At 47.1% G+C, this 26620-nt stretch overlaps 1 protein-coding gene across 1 annotated transcript; it reads right to left on the bottom strand.

The window, feature by feature from the left end:
- Positions 1-26620, bottom strand: LOC133220282 (S-adenosyl-L-methionine-dependent tRNA 4-demethylwyosine synthase TYW1-like; the record flags this gene model as incomplete). Its single annotated transcript, XM_061368228.1, has 10 exons — positions 1-1389; positions 2661-2828; positions 7762-7872; positions 8266-8348; positions 12297-12325; positions 12715-12892; positions 16033-16142; positions 18778-18896; positions 20375-20427; positions 26488-26620. Coding segments are annotated over 10 exons (1206 nt in total), but the record flags the coding sequence as incomplete, so codon positions are not given.

The following is a 26620-nucleotide window of genomic DNA, read 5'->3' as shown; positions in this document are numbered from 1 at the left end:
TGCTCAAAGGAAAATTATTTTATTTTCTTTCTTCTTTAGAAACACTTTTTGCACATTAAGAAATTAGGTTCTTAAAGAAAAACAAATAGAATCACAATCTCAGGAACACTCACCACCTACAGTAACACAAGCACTAGGAATTGCAGGCTTATGGACCTCACCGTTAAGGCGGGAGCACGGGGAACACCTCTGATCTCTGCTCCTGGAGCTCAACAGGAAAACAAGAACACTTGAGCATGACCACAGTTTGTTCCCCCAACCTGTGCCTGTTTCTGCAGCTGGATTCAGTTTTCATTTACATCAGCTTACCCAAACCAGCAGCAACACTGTTGACCTGCCCGGGTGGCGCAAAGGAAGCCAATGGCCAAGCTCACTGGCTCCCCACAGCACATCCTCACCATGAGCAGCACACAGCTGGAACCTAACAGGGATTTGAAGAGTTATATTCACTGCTTAGGGCTGCTGGGGAGTGGGATAAAACTACTTGGAAAATATTCATTGTCAAGCCCATGAAGCTGGAAGATATTTGGAGAGATACCAGAAGCTGCAGATGACATTAACAGGGGTGCTGTTACTTACAGCATTCCCAGGGGGATGGGACAAGGTCCTTATAGGAATTGTTATCAGTGTTTGAAATACATAAATCTGTTACTGTCTGCACAATAATACTTTAGCAGGGCTCAGGCTTTCAGATCCAAATCCAACTGCAGTCTCACCTGCACATATCCAACCAACTTGTGGAGCTGAAGTCCCCTTGGCACTTATCCTTATAGATGTGGAATGTTTCGCAGCCAAGCTGGTGCCAGCACATGCTGGGCTGTCCTTCCACCAGGGCACAGAAGTCAAACGAACATTCCCACTTCACATCCAACTCCAAGCGCCCTCTGCTGTGGAGACCACAGCCACTGCCTCCCTCACTGTGCTGCCAGTTAAGACAAACTGCCAGCATACACCATTTGTGATGCAGCTCAAGATAGAAAGCAACATACATACTTTCATCCAAGAACCCCTAAAAACAGGAAGGAAGACTTAAATAAGGACTTGACTCTCCTTCTCCATGTCAAACATCAGAAAACTCGAAGTGAATAGGTTCAGAATCAGTATTAGCCTAGAAAGGGAGACCAAACCTCAGCAGCCAGCCAGCCCTAGATTCACTGAGCCCCAGCCTCAGCACCCAGAGATGTCCCTTGCTTTGTTCTTCCGCTGGTATCTCACATCCAAGGGATCGAATCCCCTCTCTCTGGACCCAAAGAGTGCCCAGTGAGGAGTTCTGGCTGCATAATCAGCTGCTGTGAAAGTCTGGGAGCCGCCGCTTTGCTCCTGTGCTCGCACCAGCTCCTGGAAGCGGTCGTAGTCGATCCATGTGCACCACTCGCCATTGATCTTGAACTGGAAGGAAAAGAAGCACAGTCCTGAGCCAGGGAGCAATGAGACATACCAAACACCACACGTGTGCTAAGACAAGCTGGGTGAATGTTAAACTGGTTTACCAGATGCAGTAGTTTTTAATTTTTAAGCCACTACAATGCCCAGAGTGAAGCCATCCAGAAGCTACTGCAGGGTAACTGCTTTGATGGGAAAAAAACAAAAATTCAGGTGAAAACCACCCAGAACTTACTGTTTCTCAGCTACATTCATCCACAGGGTTTGAAAACACACAGATACAGGGGGGCTGTTTTTCTTACAGCTTTAGTCATTTAGTACTGTCTACCAGCAGATAATCTCCATGAAGGGCTGACTGTTGGGTGCTTTCCTGAACCCTTCACAGTCCCACCACTACAGCCCCACTTTCACAGTGCATCACAAAGCCTTCCCAAGTCTCTCTGCCCTTGCCAGCTGTCACTTATACCTGAAAGACTCTGGTCTGGGGAAGAGCCCTGAAGGAAATGTGTAAGCTTGAGATGATGCCCAGGTACCCCTGGATGAAGCAACCCTTTCAAGTCAACTGAAGCCCCTGCTCAGAGAGCATGGCACCAACGATAATGCTGCGAGGGCTGGAGCAGCTCTGCTCTGGAGCCAGGCTGAGAGAGCTCGGCTGGGCCAGCCTGGAGAAGAGAAGGCTCCTGAAGGGGAGACCTTAGAGCAGCTCCAGTGCCTAAAGGGGCTGCAGGAAACCTGGAGAGGGGCTTGGGACAAGGGCCTGTAGGGACAGGCCAAGGGGGAATGGCTTGAACCTGCCAGAGGGGAGACTGAGATGAGCTCTTAGGCAGAAGCTCTTCCCTGGGAGGGCGCTGAGGCGCTGGCACAGGGTGCCCAGAGAAGCTGGGGCTGCCCCATCCCTGGCAGTGCTCAAGGGCAGGTTGGAAGCAGCTTGGAGCAAGCTGCTCCAGTGGAAGCTGTCCCTGTCCATGCCAGGGGGTTGGAACTAGATGAGCTTTAAGGTTCCTTCCAACCCACACCATTCTGTGATTCTATACTGTACTGAGCTTCTCCTGGACCTGTTACATGCCTCCTGCCTGCATTGCTGTGGTAGCACTGAGCTGTTATGACCAGCAGCAACATGGTGCATCTTCAGCTTTTTCTGAAATATATACAGTATGCTTCCCCCCCCAGAATAGCACCAAGCTAACTCTAGAGATAAGTGTGTTAGAACAAGGCACTTGTCCAGCATTTCCAAGGAGATGCACGGTGCCTGGCATCACACCCTGGCACAGCCTCACCTTTTTGTGAGCGATGAGGAGACAGTTCGAGTGCTCATGCTCACAGGCAATTTCATAGTCGGGGATAAGGCTGGCGAGCTCCTGGACGAAGTGCACCACCTCCTCGTGCCAGGGGACATTGGAGATGGTGAGATTGCTGGCTGAGCTTTTACCGCAGTAAGTCACACCCTGAGAAGAAACATGGACACCGTCGTCATCAGCTTGACCTTTCACAAGCTCAGGGCAGTGCAGCCACATCAGCAGCAACAAACCCTGAGGACAACCTGGCTTGTCCCCCCTTCACTCTGTATCTATGGAAAGGTAGAAATTTGGAGATGGCATCAAAACTTGGTCTCCCCCTGAGTGACACATCACCAAACCATGTGTGCCCAGTCTTCCCCAGCAGCAAAACACAGGTCAGTCTTTATCCTGCAAAAGCAGGATAATGCATTGGAATGTATTCAAACGGAGGATGCTCGTGCTCCTGAGCTACCAAAGGATCTTCAAGAAGATCCCTTGATTTTAAAACATGAGATGCCTGGAAGAAAGTCTCATGAACAACCAATGCAACAAGTCACTATGATGCATCTTCACTATGAGGGTGGTGAGGCACTGGCACAGGGTGCCCAGAGAAGCTGTGGCTGCCCCATCCCTGGCAGTGTTCAAGGCCAGGTTGGACCCCTGAGCACTGGCAGGAACGGGGCAAAGTCTCCAAGAGTAGTCTTTAATTCTCTGCCTTGGCATCAGCAGCTCTGTTCACATGGGGGTCTGCAGGCTGCTCACCAAATGCCTGCGTGGGGGTAGCAACATTTTAAGGATGATATTGAGCGTGCTCCTCTCTGCTCCCTGCCCCAGGTCTCACATAAGGTGATGCTACGGTGACTGCTCAGAGTTCAGCATTGCAGACCCTTGTTAAAACAGAAATAAATAGAGACTGGGGGCACTCATCCAAACTGCTCAATAACACCCCTGGCTATCGAGGGCCATGGCCCAGGTACAAAGAAAATACTGGCACAGTAGAGACAGTGCAAACACAGTCAGTAAACACACAGATTATTTTTCAGGGCTGAGTATATGAGCAAACACCCAAAAAGGCACTTTGAAAAACTCCCTCCAGCTCACTTCAGTCTTACCATCTTTTGCTTAAATTAATTCCATCAATACTGAGAACTGCTTGGAAAAAAAGTCCATGGGTGCCTGCACCTCCTGGACACGCACAGGGAGGCTGGAAATCCAGGCATAGGATGGTGCTCTAGAGAATCTCTTATTCTTTAGTGCTGAATAGAACTGACTTGATGACATTAAAAAGCACCTTGGGTCGTTTTGGTCAAAGGCCACCAGAACAGCTGAGGAATTTCTACAACCCCACCACTCCACAAAGAGCCTGTGAAACACTGATAGCTGCAGGAATCACCAACGACCACAGGGAACATTGAGAGGGTTTGTTATATGATTGATTTGCACTGATTGTGGACACCCAATGAAAGGCACCATTGCTCAATGTGCCCCAAAGCCCCCAGTGCTCATCATTTCCCCTGGGTTGGCAGAGCTGGCATGTTCTATCCGTACCTAAAGACAGCTAGTCCATGGGGTGAGAAGTACCCAGCACACACAGGTGGATTGGATGAGCACCACAAGCATCCCTTGGATAAAGCACAGGGAGAAGCTTCCCATCGCACACTGGTCAGCCAAGATCTGCGGATCACTAGTATGAACAGGCAGGAACATGAGGCTTCAGGGAAACAGCTTTTCTGATGGCTTCCTGGAAGCACACTCAGAACTAGTCACTATTTAGTAGTGGCATTTCTCAAAAGACACTTTCATCTCAGACTGAACTGCATTAAGTCAGCAGAGATACTGGGTTTTTGCTTCAGGCCCCTTCCCAAGCAACTGATACAGCAAATGGACCAAAGGAGAGCCAGTTGGAGCAGGAAAAGTGTTCCTGCCATGCTGTACATGAAGCCAAGAGGTGAGCAGTGATGATTTCAGTCATTTACTTGCAAGAGAAGCTGAGGTCTTCTTGGTCAGTAGCATCAACCACCTCCATGCCCTGCAGTGATCCCTGGTCAGTGGATGCAACCCCTCAAGTTCTCCTACACCGCACTCCTCTCAACTTCAGCCCATCATTCTGAGATCAGCTGCTCTTGATTTGGAGATTTGAATACTTCAACCTCCTGAAGTACTGATTTGGTCTTAGGCATGACCTCAAGTTCACTACAGCCTTGCTTCATCTTTAATTCAGTTAGTAAAATTCTCACAAATTAGTTCAGTGGTATGTGGCTTGCTGAGATGTATTTCTGCTAATTTCTTTCTCTCCAGATAAAATCCACTGAAGGCTTGTTCAACTAATTCAACCTGTGCTATCAGAACAAAGGTCACAAACCCACCAGTACCCGAAAGAGCAAACTGACAAGAAAGAGCTTGTCTTCTAGATAAAAGTCCACCTACTCTGTACCTCTCCAGGAGGTTTTACCACCTTCACTCTTTGGATGCACTATTTTATTCCAGTTACAAAACCCATTAAGCACCAGCAATTAAAACAGAGCAGACATAACTTTATGTATGATTATTGGTCTTGCTCAACCTGGAGAAGAGAAGGCCCCTGAAGGGGAGACCTTAGAGCAGCTCCAGTGCCTAAAGGGGCTGCAGGGAACCTGGAGAAGGGCTTGGGACAAGGGCCTGTAGGGACAGGCCAAGGGGAAAGGCTTGAACCTGCCAGAGGGGAGACTGAGCTGAGCTCTTAGGCAGAAGCTCTTCCCTGGGAGGGTGGTGAGGCACTGGCACAGGGTGCCCAGAGAGCTGGGGCTGCCCCATCCCTGGCAGTGCTCAAGGGCAGGTTGGACACAGGGGCTTGGAGCAAGCTGCTCCAGTGGAAGAGGTCCCTGCCCATGGCAGGGGTTGGAGCTGGATGAGCTTTAAGGTCCCGTCCAACCCAAACCACTCTGTGATTCCATGATTATGGTTTTTATCTGCGAAGAACACTTCTACTTGTTTTCAAATGGCATTTGCATCCAGGCAATGTTTATGGCACGTGGTCCCAGCTAATGCTGCATTCCCAAGATCTAATTTACCTCCACTGAAGTTGCACATGTCATGTCAAGCAATAAACAGAGACGGATCCTTTACGAACACTTAAAATCAGTGCAAGGTAAACCATGAATAAGAAACAAAAGAGGCTCATGCTAATTAAAAACTATGCATGTTTTGGAAGCAATTAGTTTCTTGCTAGTAAATTTATGAGACATCTCCTCTATTCATCTGCCCAAGCAAAGGATATTAGAGCCATGCACTCTAACTCAGATCCAGCACGGAAACAGGTTGACTGTGCACAGTCTCAGACAAGTCGGGGTGCATTAAACAGAGATGGACATTACTGTTTTAGCCTGCCTCTAGAAGTCTGAAAAGGATTTTAAACATTCTTTTATTAGAGCAGCCAGCCATGCAAAGAATAGGATATGTACCTCCAAAGTTCAGCTCCAGAGACATGGCTCCATACAGCAGTGTTTTCCCTGCGTTCATTATATAGATTATATTTTCAGCAGCATGAAAAATGTACAACTACAGAGGGGGAAATTCTTAGGAAGCTACAAGGTGACTCATTCTTTTGGCAAACTTCAAAGATACCATTTACAAGCAAAGAAAGCACCGAGCAAATGCAATAACTGAGTGCTCAGATGGCTGATTCATTCACAAGCACAGGTCAATGAAAATCAGCTTAGCAGCCCACCAAATGAAAGCACAGCAGCTTTCAACTGCTCCACCTTCTGAAAGCTTGAGTTAATTAACGGTGCTGGTACCAGTTAAAATGGGGGCAGTTGATTAGGGTGGTCATGTTGTATTTGTCAGTAATGCACAAAGACAGTTATTAAGACATCAAGGTATTAAAAACGGAAACCCTTCCATCGCATACCCTAAGCTCTTCCACCAACTTCCCTGCAGCAACAACACCAAGGACGCTTCCCAACTTCATTACCAAGCAAGAGAATTTCCTTAACTCCTAGTCCATAAATGATAAATTTGTTCAGTTGAGACTCATGTGAAATAACAGAAGAACTAAATGTTGGCCAAGCTCCTGGGTGACAGAGCCTCTGTTCAGAAACTGGGGCAGCCCTGGCCCAAGACAAATAGAAAAAGCCTCAAATGACATGTTGATAGATAGCACTCTCTGCAATAAAAATGCTCATGATTCAAGCATCAGCATTGTCCAAACTATATACACAAGCTCTCATGCACATTTGCTCCTCACTGGACTGGATTCGGGCTTGTTGGTTGTCTTTAATAACTGCTTTCAAGTTGATTTAACGAAGGACATGGGTTCATTCATGTCAGTTAAATCTAAGAAGCAAGAATGGAAATGGCAGTGATGCAGCTCACTCCAGTATTTAACACCAGCTCCCCAGATGCACCACATGGAGAACTATAAATCTTCAGTGACTAGAAGTCAAAGGAACTCCTTCTGTAAAAGCTTCACTCGGAAATACTGGATGCACCTTTCATTCCAGCTCTTCAAAGGGAGCCATGTAGATGTTGAGAAAGAAACTGACATGGTGAAAACACTTATCCTCTTCCCCTTATGCCCTGGTAAAGAGCAATAACACTGAGGGAGGTGGCAGGAGTAGAAGGACAGACTGGAAGAGAGGAGATGGATTTTCCACCAGTGACCTGCTTTGCCTCAGCCATTCCTACCCTGCCTCAGTTTCCCCATCTGCAAAGCACAGTCTATACTGCCAGTCCTTCTTCTGCAAGCAAACACTTGGAGCCATGGAACTTCATGACCACAGCACAGCAACACTGGGACTTCACATCCAACCAGTCTCCACAGGCTCTTCATTTTCTACAGCTTCCCTTGGTCATATCTAAAAGCCTTCCAAGCTTAATGCAGTTCTCATGCCCTGTAGTTCCCACTTCTTGTGGATACTGACTTGCATTCAAAGACAGAAAATGGATCAGAACGATCCATTGTAGGGTGGGTTTTCATGAGGTTTCATGTGCATCACTGAAATCCTTGGCAGAGCTGCATTTACTCATATCAGTTTAAGACTAGGGGGAGGAAAAGGGGAGGAAAGAGGAAAAAGAGCAAAATACTGATGGAAAAACCATAAAATGGCTCCACGACGCTCACCTTGACCTCGATGAAGTCTGGTTTACCAAGGGATATCAGGTCAGCATAGGCTTTGAGTTCGTCCACATTCCACGCTTTCACCAGTGTCAGTCTGTAAACGGTGCGCTGTTGCTGAAATAGAGGGAAAATGACATTAACACCACCAAAAAATAACCATTCATTCATTCCAAGCACCCAGGGGCTAAACCAAAGCAAACCCAAACCAGGAGCCACCTCACTTGTTCTGCCAAGAAAGCTGCTACTCAGCGTGTGTGAGCTGAGTTGCCTTTTGCCATGCAAGGACTTACCTTCTATATATCTAAGCACTTGTCTGTGACAACAGCAGCTTCAACTTAACAGGAAAACAACCAGGAAGTTTCTCGCTTTCATTTGCTTCCCCACACATAAAATCTAACTATTAGTTGCTATAGAGATGTTTTATTTCCTCCAAGTGCACCGTCTGGTACTGGTAACTTTCAGACAGGATGAACAGGAAGGGACAGACCATTGTGTGCCCCTACCCACCAACTCTTTCAGCAGATCAGACACAACATCGCTGAGAAAAGGCTCTCCCATGACCATCATAAAGCCAGGGGAATGGCTTGAACCTGCCAGAGGGGAGACTGAGATGAGCTCTTAGGCAGAAGCTCTTCCCTGGGAGGGTGCTGAGGCGCTGGCACAGGATGCCCAGAGAAGCTGTGGCTGCCCCATCCCTGGCAGTGCTCAAGGCCAGGCTGGACACAGGGGCTTGGAGCAAGCTGCTCCAGTGGAAGGTGCCAGGGAAGGGGCAGCCATACCCTTTCTCTGGGCACCCTGTGCAAGCGCCTCAGCACCCTCACAGGGAAGAACTGTTAGAACCACAACAGGAAGTATAAAATTTGATCCGAACAGTAGTGGACAAAGAGGAGGTTTCTTGCTGCTGACTGCAGAAAGAAATAGCACACAAAATTTTATCTTTTATTCCTGAACTTCCTTTGAAAATGCTGCAGCAACTCATCACCAGTGTGCCACATGATGCTGCCAAATCACACTGGGAACAATTCAGTATTAGATTCACTCCTTTAATAAAGGCTCAAGAGCTCTGGGTAGAACTTCAGTTAAAACCCTGAAATACATTATCATTTTAACTACTTCACTAGGGCAAGAGATTTGAACCCTAGCTCTTTGCCTAGGTCCTTCCATTTCTATTCCTAACAAGAATCAACCTGCTTTTGGGTGGCAGGAAGATGTCCAAGAAGGACATCCTTATTCTTTTCTCACCTAAGAGTGTGTCCTCTCCTCTTCTTTTCTCCCACTTGTCTGTCTCTATTATGAACATTCTGCAGCAGAACCTATCTTTAACCACCCATCCCTGCAGCACCAAGCATGAAGCCCCAGGAGACGCACAGGCAAGCAGGGGAGCTGTGCAGGACCAGCACTTCCCAACCACCACAAAGGCAAGCCCAGCAAAGTACAACTTGTGCTTGTAAAATCTCTGTCCATTTTTATCTGTTAGATGTGCAGAGATCAAACCTCTCCATAATTCTTACCAGCAGTGCCAGCTTGTCTCCGTCTCAGGACAACTGAATACATCTGGATTGTTTGTCAGGCAGAGGGAAAATATGGGACTTGTGTTTTGTTTCCAGGTACATTAGCATCACTTTCCCAACACCTGCCCATCAGCACTTGCCCACTTATTCTGAAGCAGGAGCTGCATTGCTCAACAAGCACCAGCTTTTACCTCCTTTCGTTTATCACCGCCCTAGTGAGCACTGTTTAACATCTCATGGGAACACCAAGCAACGTTCTATGGAGGAAAACAGGAAGATGCTTCTGCCAGGAAGCAGTTCAAGATAATTTCTGGGTACCAGAATCATGCATAACATTAGACAAAAGCCTCACACACGGCAGCTTCTTGCTGTCCCCTATCTGTGATGATGAAATATGCAGCTGAGCAGCGTAAACCAATTGGAGCAACTATTAATGGGCTCTTGTGCTATCAGTGTTTCCAGGACCCTTCAAAGCGCAGTTACTTTGAGGAGAAGAGACACCTTCTACTGGAGTTTCTCTTTCCCCTTCCCTTCACCTTGACCAGAGTATTTTTAGCTGTACGGACAGGCTTGCCAACACTTTCACCTTCAATTCTTTGCAAGGGGATTTCTGACAACACACAGCAATGAATGAAGCATATCTATCCAGGGTCAAGAGAGACAGAAGAAATGATGGGCAAAAGTAAGTTCCCAAAAGATGGTTTCAGTATGTTTGCCTTCAATATTTAGCTCCCTGTCTTTCCACAGCCTCCTCTACTCACACAGAGAACTTACAAAGTCTGTACCTCATTTCAGTAAGCTCAGAGTTTGTCCTGAGGTGTTGCTTGACAAGATCAGCCAGCACTTGCACGCAGGCACCTTAGCAAAGCTACTCAGCATTTGCAGAAGAAAGTGTCCCACAATTACATGGAGCCTCCCAGGTCTACTAACGCGGATTTGGCAGAAAATGGTCCCCCACTGTCCTCTCAGAAGGCAGAAAATCTCAGTATTCAAATGAAACAGTCTCTCTTGTCTGCTCATCTCAGCAGGTAACATGTCACCTTCTGCCAAATCAGTAAATAGAAGTACTTGCTTCCATCAGAGCACAGTCTCAGTGAGACAGACATGGAAGCTAAGAGTCCCATGGCAATTTATGACTCTTCCTAAGCTTCCCTAAGGCTTTTCAAGGCAGGCTGCCAGGGGTTACTCAAGGCACTGAAAGGCTCTGCTTCTCCCCATGGTTACAAACCATAAAGCTCAGCCCCTTCCCCACGTTCTATTTGCCCTGGCTAATGGAGAAATAATCCCATCTCAGAGAAAAGCAACCGTCACTCGGCCGCTTTCTACTGCTGGACACGCTGAACTCACCTGGCCTGCAGCTGCCATGAGTCAAGTACTTTTTGGAAGGGAAATCAAAGCTCTTTAGAAAATAAAACCAACCACAATTCCCCAGCATGTTCTCCTTCCACTTCCAAGGCTCTTATAGAAATCCTGCAGTCCAGTCTTTCTGGTCACAGCATCTGTGAGCCCAACAGCAGAACCTTCTAAAAAGATTAAACCTCCTCTGAGGGTGTGAAGAGCCTGGGTAGAGCCTAATCCCTTCTGTAAACTCCAAGGGTATAAAGGAGAAGCAGCACCACTGCAGATCATTGGCAAACAGATCATGAAGGACATTAAAAGGAACAACCTAAAACAAGCTCCCTTGTCACAGACAAATCTGATCAAGCCAGCGAACGTAACATACATCCACCCTTCATGGCATCTTCCATGGAATGATGCATCCGCATTGTACCACGTATCTCTTCAGCTCTCCACACTTTCAGGACATTTTGCAAGCGTGATTTGGGAAGTCTGTTAATGAACAAGCCACGGTCCCAGCTTCATTTGGCTCTTTAGACAAGAAGAAATTAGAAACTATTGCTCAGCTGCCAACCGTGACACCTAGAAATACACCACCCTCTGCCCTCCCCACAGTGACAAAGGGACAGCAAATTGTCCAGAATGAGACCAAGCATCCAGGAAAATCCACTTAACACGGACACTCAGACAACCTCTCTGAACACATTCTGCCTGTATTTAGAAGCATGAAATAGTCCAGAACAAACACAACATTTTAGGTTTTAATGAATAAAACCAACTGGTTTTGCAAAGAAGCTTGCCTGGCCTTGCAGCCCAAAGCCACAGCCTCAAAAACTGTCAAGTGTTCTAGGAGTGAGTGAAGTATTCAGTTTCAAAGTACATGGCCAAACCACTCTTTTCTTTACTTAATGCTGCATTTGCCTAATTAAAAGGGGCTCCAGGGAAGACAGAATGAGTGTTTTCAAACCATGAGCTGAGAAAAGTCACCTCTTCTCTGAGGATCTCAATCCCCAGGACAGGCAAGAGCCAGGCTCACTGTTGTACTGCAGAAAATTAAGGACTTGGAAGAGATCCCAGGGAGGGATTTCTGCCCCACATTGCTCTAAAATGGAGTGGTCCACAGGGTCATGCTATGGCTCGAACTGGAGTGACCTTGTGCATGTTCTGCCAAAGGGGAAAGAGGAGAAAGGGCACAAACTGATGTTCCTGGAACACAGCTACATTTCATACTCAGCAGGAAATACTGTTGCATAGTACTAGGATGGATGTTCCAGCATTCCTCCTACTTAATCGGTTGTCATTTCCAATCTAGCTGAGATCAAATTCACTGCATTTACCACATCTGCACTTGAGCAGTGAGTTCTGACTGAATAGCACAGCACAGCTCAAAAGCAATGAATTGCTCTCAGACCACCACCCATAAGGGGGATTCCCCAGACAGAGAGGAGTCACCTGGTCAATGACATAAAGAACAGAAAGAGAAGAAGAGGACTGGAGCCAGTAACTGCTCAATACATGCTTATGTGCTGTAAAACCTCCTGTGTGTGCCTGGAGACAGACGAAGCTGCACTCACAGAATCACAGACTGGTTTGGGTTGGAAGGGACCTTAAAGCTCATCCAGTTCCAATCCCCTGCCACAGGGGACACCTTCCACTAAAAGACCAGGTTGCTTCAAGCCCCATCCAAACCTTCTTCTGGAGTTAGAACAAAGATCAGACTGCAAGAGAAGCTCACAAATGAAAAAGGCAATTTACAAGCTGAGTCTCCTGCTCTGGCTCTCAGAAACACTTGCACTAGTTATCATCCATGTCCCCAAGCCCAATGTGCAGCTCACTCGCTCCTCTTCGCTGCACGTCCAGGAGGTACTATATTATATCCTCTTCCTTTTCAGAAGTAATCCCACTTCAAGAGATACAGAAAGGAAAAATCAAACTGGTAGAAAAAGAGATGAGAAAGAGCATGGGGATACAAAGGCTAAAATCAAATAGATGCTGAGTGGGCTTTTTCCTTGTCAGCACAGAGCTGATTGATGAGCAATAAAATGGAATTAAAACACAAGTCTGCACTCAAATGTTTTAGTAGGGAGGTATTTTGTCCAACTCTCACCTAATCTCATCTGGGAACTGTGCATTTGTAACCAGGAAAGTAGAGATGCTGTGCTGGTGCAGGAGCCTCACAAACCGGTTGATCTCCGGGTACATGATGGGCTCTCCCACCAGTGACAGTGCGCAGTGCTTTGCGCTCATTGCTTCCTCAAAGCGAGCTGCTTGTACTCCTGAGACGCCTGCAAACAGAAGGAAAAAAAAGGCTTAAATCAACTAACACCCCCACCCAAACCATGCATCCGTATGGAAAATAAACCTTGGCACAAGGAAGACAGAGCAAAACCAGCTGGAGCCCTCCTCAAGGGGAGGGGACATCAGGGCACAGCCAGTGTCCATCAATCCATAGCACAGAGTATGCCCAGATACACAGAGCTTGGGATTTTGTGTGTCCTGAGAACTACTGAAAGGAATCTTCTGGCAAGGTTTGAGTCAAGCTTTCCATTGCTAACACCTCAGTGAAGCTGCCTGGATGCTGAGACAGAAACACAGGAGAAAGTTTAATGCCACTTGACATAGGTGTCTTGAAAAGGAAAAGCAGGGTGAAAATGCTGTCTGCAGGTTTAACCAACCTGACCCACATGTGTTGCACCCATCAGAGGGCAGGGGAGAGGCAAATGCTCCTCCTGGAGTCCTCAGTACAGGAAAGACATGAACCTGTCCAGAAGAGAGACACAAAAATTATCAGAGGGCTGAAGCAGCTCTGCTATGGAGACAGGCTGAGAGAGCTGGGCTTATTCAACCTGGAGAAGGCTCCAGGGAGATCTTATTGCAGCCTTTCAGTTCTTAAAAGGGGCCTATAAGAAAGACGGCAGAGACTCTTTAGCAGGGCCTGCTGCGATTGGATGAGGGGTGATGGCATGTTTTAAAGAAACCAAAGCCTTGAGTTTGAAGCCAGGTCCTCAGCCCCCCTTGTGTTGCCTAGAAGCTGGAGCTCAGGCAGGACAGAAAAATTATATGCTATGCTTCAAAGCTCAGATAAAAAGAGGTGTTGGTGGATATTGCTTCAGCCTCACGTAGGAAAGCTGGTCTGTGATAAGAGCAGAACCTGGTGCATGATAAAGCAGCCAGACTCAGCCCTGAAGAAGTGACAGGACTAATGGTTAATGCTGCAGAAACCTGACTACTAAATGAGAACTTCATTTGAAAAGAAAGCAGCATCTCAACCACACACGGAGATTAAAGGATAACTTTCCTTTCCCTGAAGCTACTCTAAGTTGGCTTTGAATTTAATTAATTTCTTTCCCTCAGCATCTTGCCACTGGATGATGACAGTCACCATGTGCCAGCTTTAGAAGCAGACAGAAAGTAATTCCAACAGCATGTAAAGTTTGAGTCACATTCTCAAAGCAGTTGACATCAAATGCAGCACAGGGGACATACACTGCAGAGAGGGCAGAGGTTTTGTAGGAATCATTTGACTACACAAATTGGAAGGTAGACAGGGATAAACTATAAAGGAATAGTGTGTATTCCAGGGAATTTGTGAACTCCCCTGCACTTTGGGCTGCCATACCACTAGAGCTGTCAACCTCTGCTCCTGCAGATGAGCGTCCTCCTGTCTTCAGTCAATGCACTTCAGCAAAGTCAGAGCCTGGGCAGATTTTGGAGGGCATGAAGCAGGCCCAAGACAGTGCAGGAGCTTGGAGCCATAGGAACATGAGAACCATCTACAAGAGGCCACGGTGGACAGCTTTCAGCTGCTGCCCAAGCTCAGATCTCAGCAGAGCATGCAGCCAAGCCTCCTTTGATCAGCACAGCTCCTCTGAAGAGCTGATTCCAGCTGCTCTCCTACTGCTGTGCTTTCATTTGGGAGAAAAAAAGCAGCATCTGGCACATCTGCCTAGAGAGGCTGGTTGGTGACTTTGGGTACCAGCCATCACAAGTGCCTTGGTGACTGGGGAGACAAGGAACTGGTTTTACCCACTCTTACAGCAACACACAGAGGTAGTCTTAGGATTTCCTAGCTCAGGTCATGCATTTTTGTTTGGGATTTCACTTTTCCCAAGTGGAACTAGGGCTGTATTATCAGACACTGCCCACCTCATAACTATGTTTCCATTCTGCGTGTGCCCTTCACAAGGGAACAGCCACTACCTACAAAATGCATCCATCAAATAAACTACTTCCCACTCTTCCACCTTAGCTCCCTATCAGCAAGATGTCTCCCCAGCCATTAGCCTAAGAGAACGATGTGATGTTAACCACCACCTTCAAAAACAGTGCACACTTTGGCAACAATAAAAGAGAAGACGACAACTCTAAAAGCATACACAGAGGTTCTTACAAGGCAGAAAGCTATTCTCTATGATATCCTATAGGAAGCATGGTCCCCAAGAATTCTTCTGCTCCTTCAAAGAAGATCTCATTTTTACTGCACGGCATGGAATTAATCTTGGAATCCCAGACTGATTTGGTTAAAGCTCATTCAGTTCCAACCTCTTACCACAGGCAGAGACATCTTCCACTGGAGCAGCTTGCTCCAAGCCCCTGTGTCCAACCTGGCCTTGAACGCTGCCAGGGATGGGGCAGCCACAGCTTCTCTGGGCACCCTGTGCCAGCGCCTCAGCACCCTCACAGGGAAGAATTTGTGCCTAATGGCTAATCTCAATCTAGAAGAAATAACAAACTCACAAAGCGTTCCTATGGGAAGCAAAGTGCGGTATTTGGTGCTGTGTAAGTGCAGCTTCAGTCACAAACAGATCTCCTCAATAATTCCGGAAAATATAAGTGCTCATCCATTCATGAGGAAAACACAATCCCTAAGTTTCAGAGCTAACACAAAGCTCCCAGTGGATTAAGCTTCAGCAGTGTATTTCCTATCAGGTTACAGGGGGATTCCTTTTGCCTTCTGCCTGCCCCCACTTTTCCATAAGAATCCACATTCCTCACCACCCAGGCTAGCCTCAAGCACTGTGGAAGCCTCTGTGCACTCCAAATAAAAGGATATGACAATTACCAAGATGCACAAGAAGTAACTCCACACTAATCCCTTAAGGCAGCAGTAGACACCCAACGGCTGACTCATGTTCTGATGTCAAAACCAAGGCAGAACATCCCAGAAAACAAGGTGGGCCACAACAGTTTCTTCTCACCTCTCTTTCTCGTATTAAAAATCTCATGCCTCCTTCCCAGCATTTCATACAACTATAGAATCATTTAGGTTAGAAAAGATCACCAATCCCGACTGTCAGTTCCACAGTGCCAAGTGCACCGCTAAACCACGTCCCTTTTTAAATACCTCCAGGGATTTGCTTTGCAGATGCTGATGCTGCTTATCTTCCAAAAGCATCACTCACGGGGAAGAAGTGGGAAAAGTTACCTTTGAACTGCTTGATCATATTCTGATGGTTCTCAATAGCCTCCTGCAATATCAGTTCAGGTTGGTCCATCTTCCATTGCCACTCTGTGCCCACTGGATTTGTATGATGTCTGAAGGAAAAGAGAGACAGAGTTATTCACTGTCATTTGTAACACACATGGGAAGGACCCATCTGACACCTTAGGGACTTTGACATAGTTTCATAATACTAAAGGCAACAAGAAATTCTCAGTTATATCCTGCTTCTGACACAGCTTTCATATGTCATCTCTGAACACCACTCTCATATTGCTATACTCCTAGGCTCTGGTTCCCCCAGAAGGAAGAATGGACCTCGCAGTTTATATGAAACTTGACAGACCTATCTTGAATCACAGGTAAAAGGTCTTTAAGCCAAAATGATGCTCTACAGCAAGAAAGACCTCTGCAAAGAAAGAAGAAGAGGTTCTACCTCCATTTGAGACCACAGCTACACATATCACTAGAAAGGAAAGGTCCTAAGTCATTGAGCTGAGATGTTAAGCAGCTCTTCCCTGTGAGGGTGCTGAGGCGCTGGCCTGGGTGCCCAGAGAAGCTGTGGCTGCCCCATCCCTGGCAGTGCTCAAGGCCAGGCTGGACACAGGGGCTTGGAGCAAGCTGCTCCAGTGGAAGGGGTCTCTGCCTGCGGCAGGGCGTTGGAACTGGATGAGCTTTAAGGTTCCTTCCAAGACAAACTATCTATGGGTTTATGATTTATGTCAAGCCTAAGGTGTACATAAAGTGAGCCCTGGGATGTGTCTCAAACTGAGCCTTAAGTCTTCCGACTCAGCAGAGGTCTGAGAAGAGCAGACAGACAGCTGCAGTCCATATGGAAGAAAAACAATTGCAACCCGTTTCACAGGAGATAAATAAATGAGAGTATTTTTCAGCTCCGTCCCCTGCTAAGATGTTTCATTCATTCAGGTTGTTGCCATTAGTCAAATAAGCATTCCAGCTTTCATTATCACTAGGGCTACTGTTTCCACATTTCCTCTGAAAAGTGACAAACGACAGTTAGGGGATGATGAGGCAGAGGCACCTGGAATGTATCACGCATGGAGATTTATCCCAGCTACTGCACTGTTCAGTTGACACTTGTTTGACTTCCTGGTTCTGCCCCATACTCCAGACACAGGCTGCTGCTGCTGCTGTGCTGCCAAGTAATATCAAGTGGGTCAGTTTGAGGGGAACAGTGTAAAATGATCTGCAGTGCAGTACCAGGAGCAAAATTCCTCGCTCTGACAACGCTATTGCTTTCTATTTGCTGTTTATGATGTACCTGCTGTGTAGGGCCAGAGGGACAAAATGCACGGCAATCCTCTCCCTACCAGTCCAGTCACCCCTGCAGAATTAAATGCACCACTGCTAGCTGATACATGAAAAAAAAGGAAGACAAAAGACACAAGCAGTACAGTTTCCTTCCCAGCCATTAAATTGCTCTAAAGAAAAGCAGCAAAACTTGCACATTAAACTTGCTATTTGCTGCGTTCGTTCAAGCCAGGATATGATGAAAGCCCATCAAGAGCCCCAATTAACATTTCAGAAAGCAAACTTCACAGGATGACCAGTGTCTAATGCTTACACCCAACACTAACATGGGACACAGCTTCTCCAAAATTGTCTCCAAAATTCTAGCAGTCCTTCTGCGCTAATGCTGCCATTTCAATATCCTCAGGAAGTATTTCCATTGTTAAAACTTGAAGACTATGAAACAGAAAAAGTGGGATTCAGGAGGAATTTGGCTGGGTTTGCATGCACACTCAGCCTTTGGGATGGAATGGGTATTTCTGGCAACCAGGTCCCTGGGGAAGGCGGGAATACCAGAGGAAGCACAAGCCCCATCGTGTGAGTTAGCTGGCAAGACAAAAGAGCTCAAAGAATAACCTCCACGTCCTCGCACTCAGCGCGCTTCCACGTCACTGCTTTGGTTTTTGCTGAGCGTCTCTCACCAACCCCATCCTGCGCCCTCCCAGCCTGGCAAAACCCTCCCTTGGCAGCCCAGTGAGTAAGCACGGCTGGAGCTGCTCACCGCTCCCATCCAGGCAGAGCTCACTGCCTTTAGAGAACTAACAAAGTCATTCCCCTAAGAAGAGGGGTCACTTTACCGACTAGAATGGAAAGTCATCTATTAGATACTGCTTTAGGAAGGCAACAGTTACCAAGTCATCAGCAACTGAATTGGTGGGGATGAAGGTACCTGAAGTAAGAAAAACAGTCCAATTTCAAACCAAAGATACTCATGTTGCTTTGCACCTTGGTGGCTTTGCACTAGATGGGCCAGCTCATGTTCTCTAGAGCATCAGGAGCCACACGGAATCTCAGACAGTGATCTCCAGAGGGAACCGAACCTCTACCGAGTGGGAATTGCAGAGCAGTACATGGAGAGGTGTGTGTCTCCTGCCTCCCCAATTCCTCCTTCCACTGGTTCCCAGCCAGTCTGACAGAGAACACAGCTCTAGGGAAGGTGGCACCTCCTCAGCCTCCCAGATGTGGAGCCCACCCACCCAGCTCAAATCCGACCACCCCACACCCATGGGCTCCAGCAGCTCTTGGAAGAGGAGGAGTACAGGCAGGAAGGGGGAGCGACCTGCTCCCTTTCAAACCCATCCTCCACCAACTTCCAAATTCAAGGCGCACACAAGTAACACTGCCCTAGGCTTCAGGAACAGCACAGGGACAGAGTGGAACAGAGCCCCTGTCCCACAGTAAAACTGCAGCAGAGTTTACCTCCAGCAAAAGACACATTTGTTGGCGCAGGCCAGGCTCGGGGTGGCCTCCATGCAGCGGTGGCTCTCAATTCCATCAAATGTGTGCTTGGAGCAGCCTCCTCGGCCTCGGAGCATCGACTAACAGCAGAGAAAGACACAAACAAATCCCAAGAACATCAGGCTGAGGGCAGAGCTTTAAATCTGCTCCCCAGGCACATTTGCAGTTTTCAGTCACTAAAAACCTGGGTGTCCAAGTCACCTGGGACACACATTGCAAGCAAGAGCACATCGCAGAGCAGCTCAGAATGAAGACAGATGCACCCTGGGGGAAGAAGTGCATAGCACACAGATCATGGAATCACAGGCTGCTTTGGGTTGAAAGGGACCTTAAAGCTCATCCAGTTCCAACCCCTTGCCACACTGTGACAATGGTACCTTTCAATCTACCTTCCTCCACCTGAGGAGTCCTGGCGATCCAAAGGAAAGTCTTCACTGAGCAGTGGGGAAAGAACACGCAGGTGACCCCCAACATATGCACAGCCTTGCTATGCAGTTGGAAAACTAAACAAAATGGGAAATGCTGGTTATTCCACCCGTTCCTCAAACAACAGAGACTTCAGGAGATTCACAAATTCTAGGAGACCAAGGTCAGGTTGGACAGGGCTTGGAGCAAGCTGCTCTAGTGGAAGGTGTCCCTGCCCACAGCAGTGGGTTGCATCTGGATGAGCCTTAAGGTCCCTTCCAATCCAAACCACTCTATGATTCTATGATATTCTGGATTTTGTAAAACAGGCAAATCAACACTCTTCCTAAAATTTGCAGCTTTGAGGCTGTTTCCCAGCATACGACAGAACACAGTCTTTTTAATCTGAGCTACCACTATGAAACTCAAAACTAATCCTTCCTGCCCTGCTCCTGCTTTCACCCGATACAAACCTCAAACAAACCTCCTGAAGACACTCACATACTGGTGTGAATCTGAGTCAAAGCCACTGCCTGTAACCAATGTCAGTGTCTAGAGCACTTTACATTCCATTCCTGCTTTAGCTCCTCATGCCCTGGGGTTGCAGCCCAGCACACAGTGGGGTTCTGGGCTCAAACGCACACTGAAGCCAGGTCATGGGGAGCTTCTTGTCACCCAAATCCCCAAGTCCTTCTCCTCAGGGCTACTCCATCCCATCCCCACTAGACTGTGGTCAGTTCCACAACAACAGGTTCAAACACCCTAGTGTGCCCATTCCAGTGGAATGACAGACTGCAGCATCTTTGTTTCAGGGACCTCACAGTGGTGATGAAACCTTCCCACTTCTCTGTGTGGTGTTCTGCTCCTGCTGTGTACCTCCCGAGGCAGGAGTTACTTTAGCAGACAGCAGAATAACAGGAAAAACAACAGAAAATTATATCCCCAGCTCTTGGTCACGGTCACATGCTCACTCTTTGCAGCAGGATTTTAATAGCTTGGAATGTAAAACTACAGCTTGGAAGATGAAACTTGGCTTCATTAATGTAATACTGCTTTTTTAAACAATATTTCATTTGGAAATTGCACTACCTGAGTAAGTGTCTACTTTTCTAATTTCAATTTAGAAAACGAGAGAAGGAAAGAGAGCATTTACCTTTGTCCATCGGCAGAGCTTCACCCCAGAATGGCTCCCAATCAGCTTGTAACCTGGAAACCAACAAAACAATAATCAAACTATTGATTTGAACCTGCAATAACTCACAACACAAAACATGCCAATTGGTACACCAAATTATTCAGCATCACAGTCTCAGCACTGCTCTTTCCCATTGGCCCAAGGTGATGATACACACTCACAGTATTCTCCATTTCCTTCTGGGAGCACATGGGAGCAAAGGCCATGGCTGCCCAAAGGAGCACTTTCTCCTCACTGGGTATTTATTTATATTGCTCTGTCTTGCTTGAATCAACAGAGGGTGGCCAGAAGACTTCTCCATGTGACAGGAAGGCAGACTAACAGGTCTAGCCCAGCGATGTGGAACACCTCCGACCCCAGAGGGATAGGATGTGGGAAGGAGCAGGACAGGGAACCAGAAGCATCTCCTCCCATCCCTAAGCCATCATCCCAGAAAAGACTTTTCCCCAGAACCACAGAGACCTAACTCCCACTGCTTCTTGGTAGGTCTGACCAGCCTGGAAGACATCTGATTCAGCAGGGAGGGCAGAGGCAATGAACCACAATGCAGGGCTCAGCCTGAACCCAAACTTCACAGATTCACCAGTTCCACCTTCACTGGCCATGAAGGAGCTGCAGAGGGGGAGCCGCTGCGTTATGCCCAGAGGAAAGCTCATTTCACATCTCTTCCTTGCTCCTCAATCAAGATCAATACAATTTCATTTCAATTTATTGGCCCAGGAAGATTAATTCCACAGCATTTGTTAAGCACTAAGCACTATTATTACCCAAACTGCTCAAATCGTTGTTTTTTTTTTTTTTTTCTTTGAAAAATGTGCCTAGGGACCAATATGTCTGAAGGATTAAAAGTCACTTCAAAACCCAACATAAAAACAAGAGGGATTTGAGAAGCCTGACTCGTGTCATTCACACGGCAGCACTTACACATCGATGGCCTGGCTGTCCCCACACCAGCACATCTCAACTGACTGCTTTAGCCGGACATTTATATTAACGCTTCCAAGAGAAAAATCAGCTTTAAGGTATCAAGCCTCCTTCCTGCCAACCAGCATTAAATTAACAGGGGAAAAAAGCCTTCTGCTCAGCAGAACTGCCCTTCATCTCCCACAGCAAGTAGCACACTGAGCCTGCTCATATGTCACCATGTGCCTCTCGCGTGGTGAGGTCCCAGGGGAGTGTGCCTGTGCCCCAAAGTCCCCCACAGCTCCGAGGACACTGAGCCACAAACTACAGTGAGAGCTGCACCAGCTCAAAATTAAACTGTGTGGAGACGAAGATGCCCACGTGGCTGAGGACACTCCTGCCTCCTCACACCGGTTCTATCCTTGCTGGGGGTTAGGACACAGGCAGTTTTAGCCTGACCAGTCCCCTGAAGCGACTCTCCAAGAGACTCTATGGACAGCACAGGGGGAGTGGCTGCAGAAGCAGGCAGTGCAGACCCCCTGTTACATGGCAAAGGGGCCAACTGCCACATTAAGCAGGGCTTTGGGGACATCAGTGTCAGGCTGCTCCTATGTCCTGAGATCCCTCTCCCCATCCAGCTCTGAGGGAATGGACAATATTCCACCCTTTTCCTCCCTAAATGAATAAACCCCTATACAGAATAGAAGAAAGAACTACTGCAAGCCAAAAAAGCCTTGGTATTCTATATGGCACATCACCCAGACCTCTCCTGGAGAAAGACATCAGCACTTCTAACATGGAACTTATCGTCTCAAAAGCCAAATGTAATACTGGGGACACCTTTACCTATGACTGGATGAGACCCAGAAGACCCTGTGGCAACTTCTGACCAACTTGGAGGGATGGCCAAACATACAACTGCATTTGGCTGCATTACATCATCTCTCCCACCTGCAGTCTGTCCTACTTACTCCTTCAGCATGTCTTTGCAAACAGGCTTGTCCAGCAAGGTCTAATCTCAGCTGAGACCACCATGTGCACCTAAAGTTTGCGTCCTCTTGACCAGAAACCTTTGCCAAAAGTGAAAAGGATGCTGCATTCCTGCTCCCTCTACTGTAGCTGCCCAAGGCAGGCTTCTTGCTGATGGCACCCAGCACAGCCTCGGCCTTATACGTTCCCTTTTCAGAATCAGCAACAGTGTTCATGTAAGATCATTCTCTCACAGATCTCTTGTCAGTAGAAGTCAGATGGATGCTTTAAAATGGGGTTTAGGTTAAAATTAAATTGGAAATGGGACATGCTCACCCAGATCTGCTACCCAGTTGTATGAGGGAAGAGAGGAAGCAGCTAAACTGAGCAAGGTGCCAAGCTCTTTAGTTACTTAAATCAACTTCCATCATGTGGGGAGTCCACAGCTTTCTCCTAAGGCCAAGAAAATTGTACCCATTCAACATCAAAACAGAGTCTTACAAATTTCAGCCAGCTTTAGTGATGAGAAGGGGTTTACTCATTGTGTTTGCTGCTGCCAGGAGTCTCAGCTATGGTTACAAGAAGAAACAGCACATACTTGCAGAACTTCAAAACCACTGCATGAAGCTCTTGAACTTGGGCCTTCACCATGTAGGTGACTGACAGAAACGGTGGTGACCCTGCTAAGCCTCCACAGTGAGCACTGGCCACCCCATGCTTTTTCAGACTTGGAAGTTAGATAAACTAAATCAATCAGAACATTTGTTACACATCTGCTCCTAGTGAGCAGAGTCTTTCTTGCTCTGCAGAGCCTCTTTCTTCAAGCACCTGCTTTATGGCTGGCAAGTAACACAGGCAGCCAGGGCAGTCTGGGCTAAAACAAAGTACAAAGGTTTAAGCAAGACCAAGCAGTGCTAAGCTCCAAACCAAACATGTGAGGACATGTGTCCAAGAATCAGTCTGAGGGGCTTCTCAGTTCTGTTTCCCCACTGCAGCTTCTGATGAACAACCCTGGTGAAAGCTCAGGCCAGCTCATCTCTTCCACCACCTTTGCCACAACTTCCCTGGGGCTCTGCCAAGGGCAATGATGGAAAAATCAAACCTTACCAATGGCCCAGAACTCTGAACCCGACAGGACTCCCCATGAACACGTTCACTTCTCTGCTCTTAAGGCATATTACTCATAAGCAATCACTCTAACTGAATATTTGGATACAACACCTTCCAAACAATACAGACTGTTGTCTTCATGGGACTCTGCTCACCATCCTGATGCATCTCCAGATATTAAGGCTGAACAAACACAATCCACTTACAATTTCTAAAGCCTAATATTCAAAGGAATCCTTAAATTGTAAGCAGGCTTATAGTAAACATCTCAACTCCTGACTAAAGTCTTCTCTAAGTCTGTATATTAGTTGATCCTGCTCTAGATGATAAACTCTGAATGAGCTAGAAGCCTGCCAAGCTTCAAACTTGTCATTTTATTTACTACAGGAAGACATGAATTAAGATTTTGGGTGAAGGGAGTGTTATCATGCAGCAACACTAAGCTGATAAATATTTGCTGATTGCTGGCCCTGACAATCCAACTGGACTTTAATAGGCCATGGGCAGATTTTGAGCTGAAGAGATGGCCAGCACCACAGATGCTGACTGCTCCCTTGTCTGGGGCAAAACATTCCTGTGACCATTGAAACTGCACTGCAGCATTTCAACTCTGCTCAAAGTCCCTAAAAACCAGTCAAAGAATTCATTGAGGGACCCTGCGGTACCCTCAGCCACAGAGGCAGGACACTGCCAACTACATACCCATGTCATGTTCCAGGATATCCAAGGTATTCTGGTTTTGATCGCTTACCAGTGCCATACCCATAGCATGTCCTTCTAAGCTTCTGAATACTTATGAATTTTGTGCATACACGAGCTATTATGCTATTTTAGTTTTTCAAGCAGAACAGATAAGTCAAATTTCTACAAGTACAACTTGTGAACTGCTTTTGAGGACTGCTGACTATTTGATTGTGGCAAAATGTCCAGAAAGAAACCCAGAGACACTTTCCAGTTCAGATCTCTACACCACCAAAAGCTGCTTTACAGGCAAGCCTTTGACAGCACAGAGCAAAAGATTTAATTATGAAAGGATGAAGGAGAGCAGGGGTTGAGAAAATCCTCAAAAAGTACCAGAAAAGAGACTTACCCATCCTCCTCTAAGAGTGCAGGCACCATTAGCTTGGTGAAAGCCAGTCTGGTGTCACGATGTCTTCACAAACTCAAATCACTTTCGGAAGGCTTTTCTTGCAAGTAACACAGAACTGGCAAATCAGTGTGGTTCTATCAAGCCATCTCCTTAAATAAAAGCTGCCTTCTTTGAAGCACTGATTATTTATTGAAGCTGAAACTCAGTGCAGAAAGGGGAACTTCACACTAGGAGACTCTTTACAGGCAAAAAGATCAGTTTTCTGCCAGAGTGCAGTTTAAAAGGGCCTGAGCTGAAGTCACTGACACACAGCAGTAACCCATCACCACTGATTTAAGGTGCTTTTTTGAAGTGGTAACACAACTGCTGCAACAGAACCACCACCCAAAAGACAATGTTCTGATAAAGCCAGAAAATTAGTAAGGAAAAGAAAACAAGAAATACTGCTGTTGAAAGGAACCTCTTCCAACTATATCACTATTTTATACAAATATAGAAGGAAGTGGAACCTGGGCAGTGGAAGTTTTCAGATTGCCCGAGCATGATGGAGAAACACCCAGCTTCACTCCTAGCTCTGCTCAGTCTTCAAGAAAGTGTTTTTGAAAAGCACAAAAGTCTTGTGATTTGTGGAAGGACTTTGCTGCCATGAACTCAAAGCAGCACAGAAGATATGAGACAGGACTGCAGTAAAAACAAAATTACAGCAGGAAGGTGACCTTCCCTCCAGCATCGCTTTCATTCTCCAAGTGGCCACTTCTACAGACCATAAGAAAAGCACAGTTTCATTCACTGCCCTAAACCAAACCAATACAGACGCGGTCAGAAAGTGAACCAGTGTGAAACACCCCTGTGACTGCCACGGCACAGCGCAGAGCCAGCACAGACCCTGCACCACAGAACAGCCAGGGCAGTGTCCCCAGCCCATCTCAGGTCCCTGTGGGGCAAAGCAGCACCTGAGCTGCCTGAGGGACTTGGTGCACCCTTCCATAGAGGCAGCAGCCCCTCCAGCCTCTGAAGCAGGGGACTTGCTGCAGACAAGAACACTTCCCTCCCCGATGCCCAGTTCTAGACAGCCCCATCTCCAGCAGCCCACTCCAATGACCATGGGCAAACACATCACCAGTCACCTATAAAAGCTCAAGCTCCAGTCCTGGGGGTCAAAGGTGTTGGGATCCCACAGCTGCTGGTCTCACACAGGACACAGAAAATCAGAGCCCAGCTCTGAAGCAAGGTGCCTCCAGTGCAGTAGCAGAACTGTGTTCTCAGCAGCATCAGGAGACATTCTACTGATTTAGCAAGCAAGAAAAATTGAATGCATTCTCATCCTAAGAAATAAAAGAAATTAAACTAAACTGCCTTCAGCCTCCAACTGAACAGAAGCTCCCATCACCCTTCTCCTGGATCTGCCACTCAGAACTGAGGCTTCTGAACTGCAGGGCCCTCGGTCCAGCTCTTCTCAAGCTTGTCCTCCTTTGTTTTGAAAAGGCTTAATTAATTGATTAAGTTCACTACAGCTTGTTGGAAGGCCACTGATCTGATCATCAGTGGATTGGTAAAGCTCATTCGAACTACCTTCTTCTCTGGAAATGAAGTTTCAGTAACAAAATCAGAGTTTGAAACAGAAGTAAAAGCAGGGTTAGAGCTGATCTTTAAGTAGTCTTTGAGGAACACACACTCTCGGAGCTGAAGGCATGTGGACTATCATCTTCTCTCCCAAGCTGCTTAGCAGCTACATTAAACCCTTTGAACTCTGATACACTCACCACACTCAGAGTGCATCACACTCAGATGTATTACCCAGCTTCAGGTTCCTCCCTGAAATGATCAGGGACCAACAGCCCCTGCCTCAGCCCTCTCCTGCCCCTGCTCAGAGCCTGCCATGACTGAGGGGCCACAGCAGCACCTCTAACAAAGAACACCATCTGTCACTTGGCTTGCTAAAAGGCCACCACACAGACTTCAAATCCTGGGCCACCATCTGCTCTTTGCAGAACCTCACCTTGTTTTGTGAGCGCTTCTCTCAGAGCTGGGGTTATCATCTCTCGCTTCCCACCCTCCTCCTTCCTCCCAGGGTTCTCTTGAGTCAAGCTCATTCCAACATCTCCTTCCTCCAGCTCAAGTCCTCTCTGTTT

The sequence above is a fragment of the Neopsephotus bourkii genome, unplaced genomic scaffold (genome assembly GCF_033783945.1).
Source record: "Neopsephotus bourkii isolate Nb327-2 ecotype Australia unplaced genomic scaffold, CSIRO-AGI_Nbou_v1 NB_140, whole genome shotgun sequence".
In the NCBI taxonomy this organism is placed as follows: domain Eukaryota; kingdom Metazoa; phylum Chordata; class Aves; order Psittaciformes; family Psittacidae; genus Neopsephotus; species Neopsephotus bourkii.
This window is presented reverse-complemented; position numbering and strand designations above follow the sequence as displayed.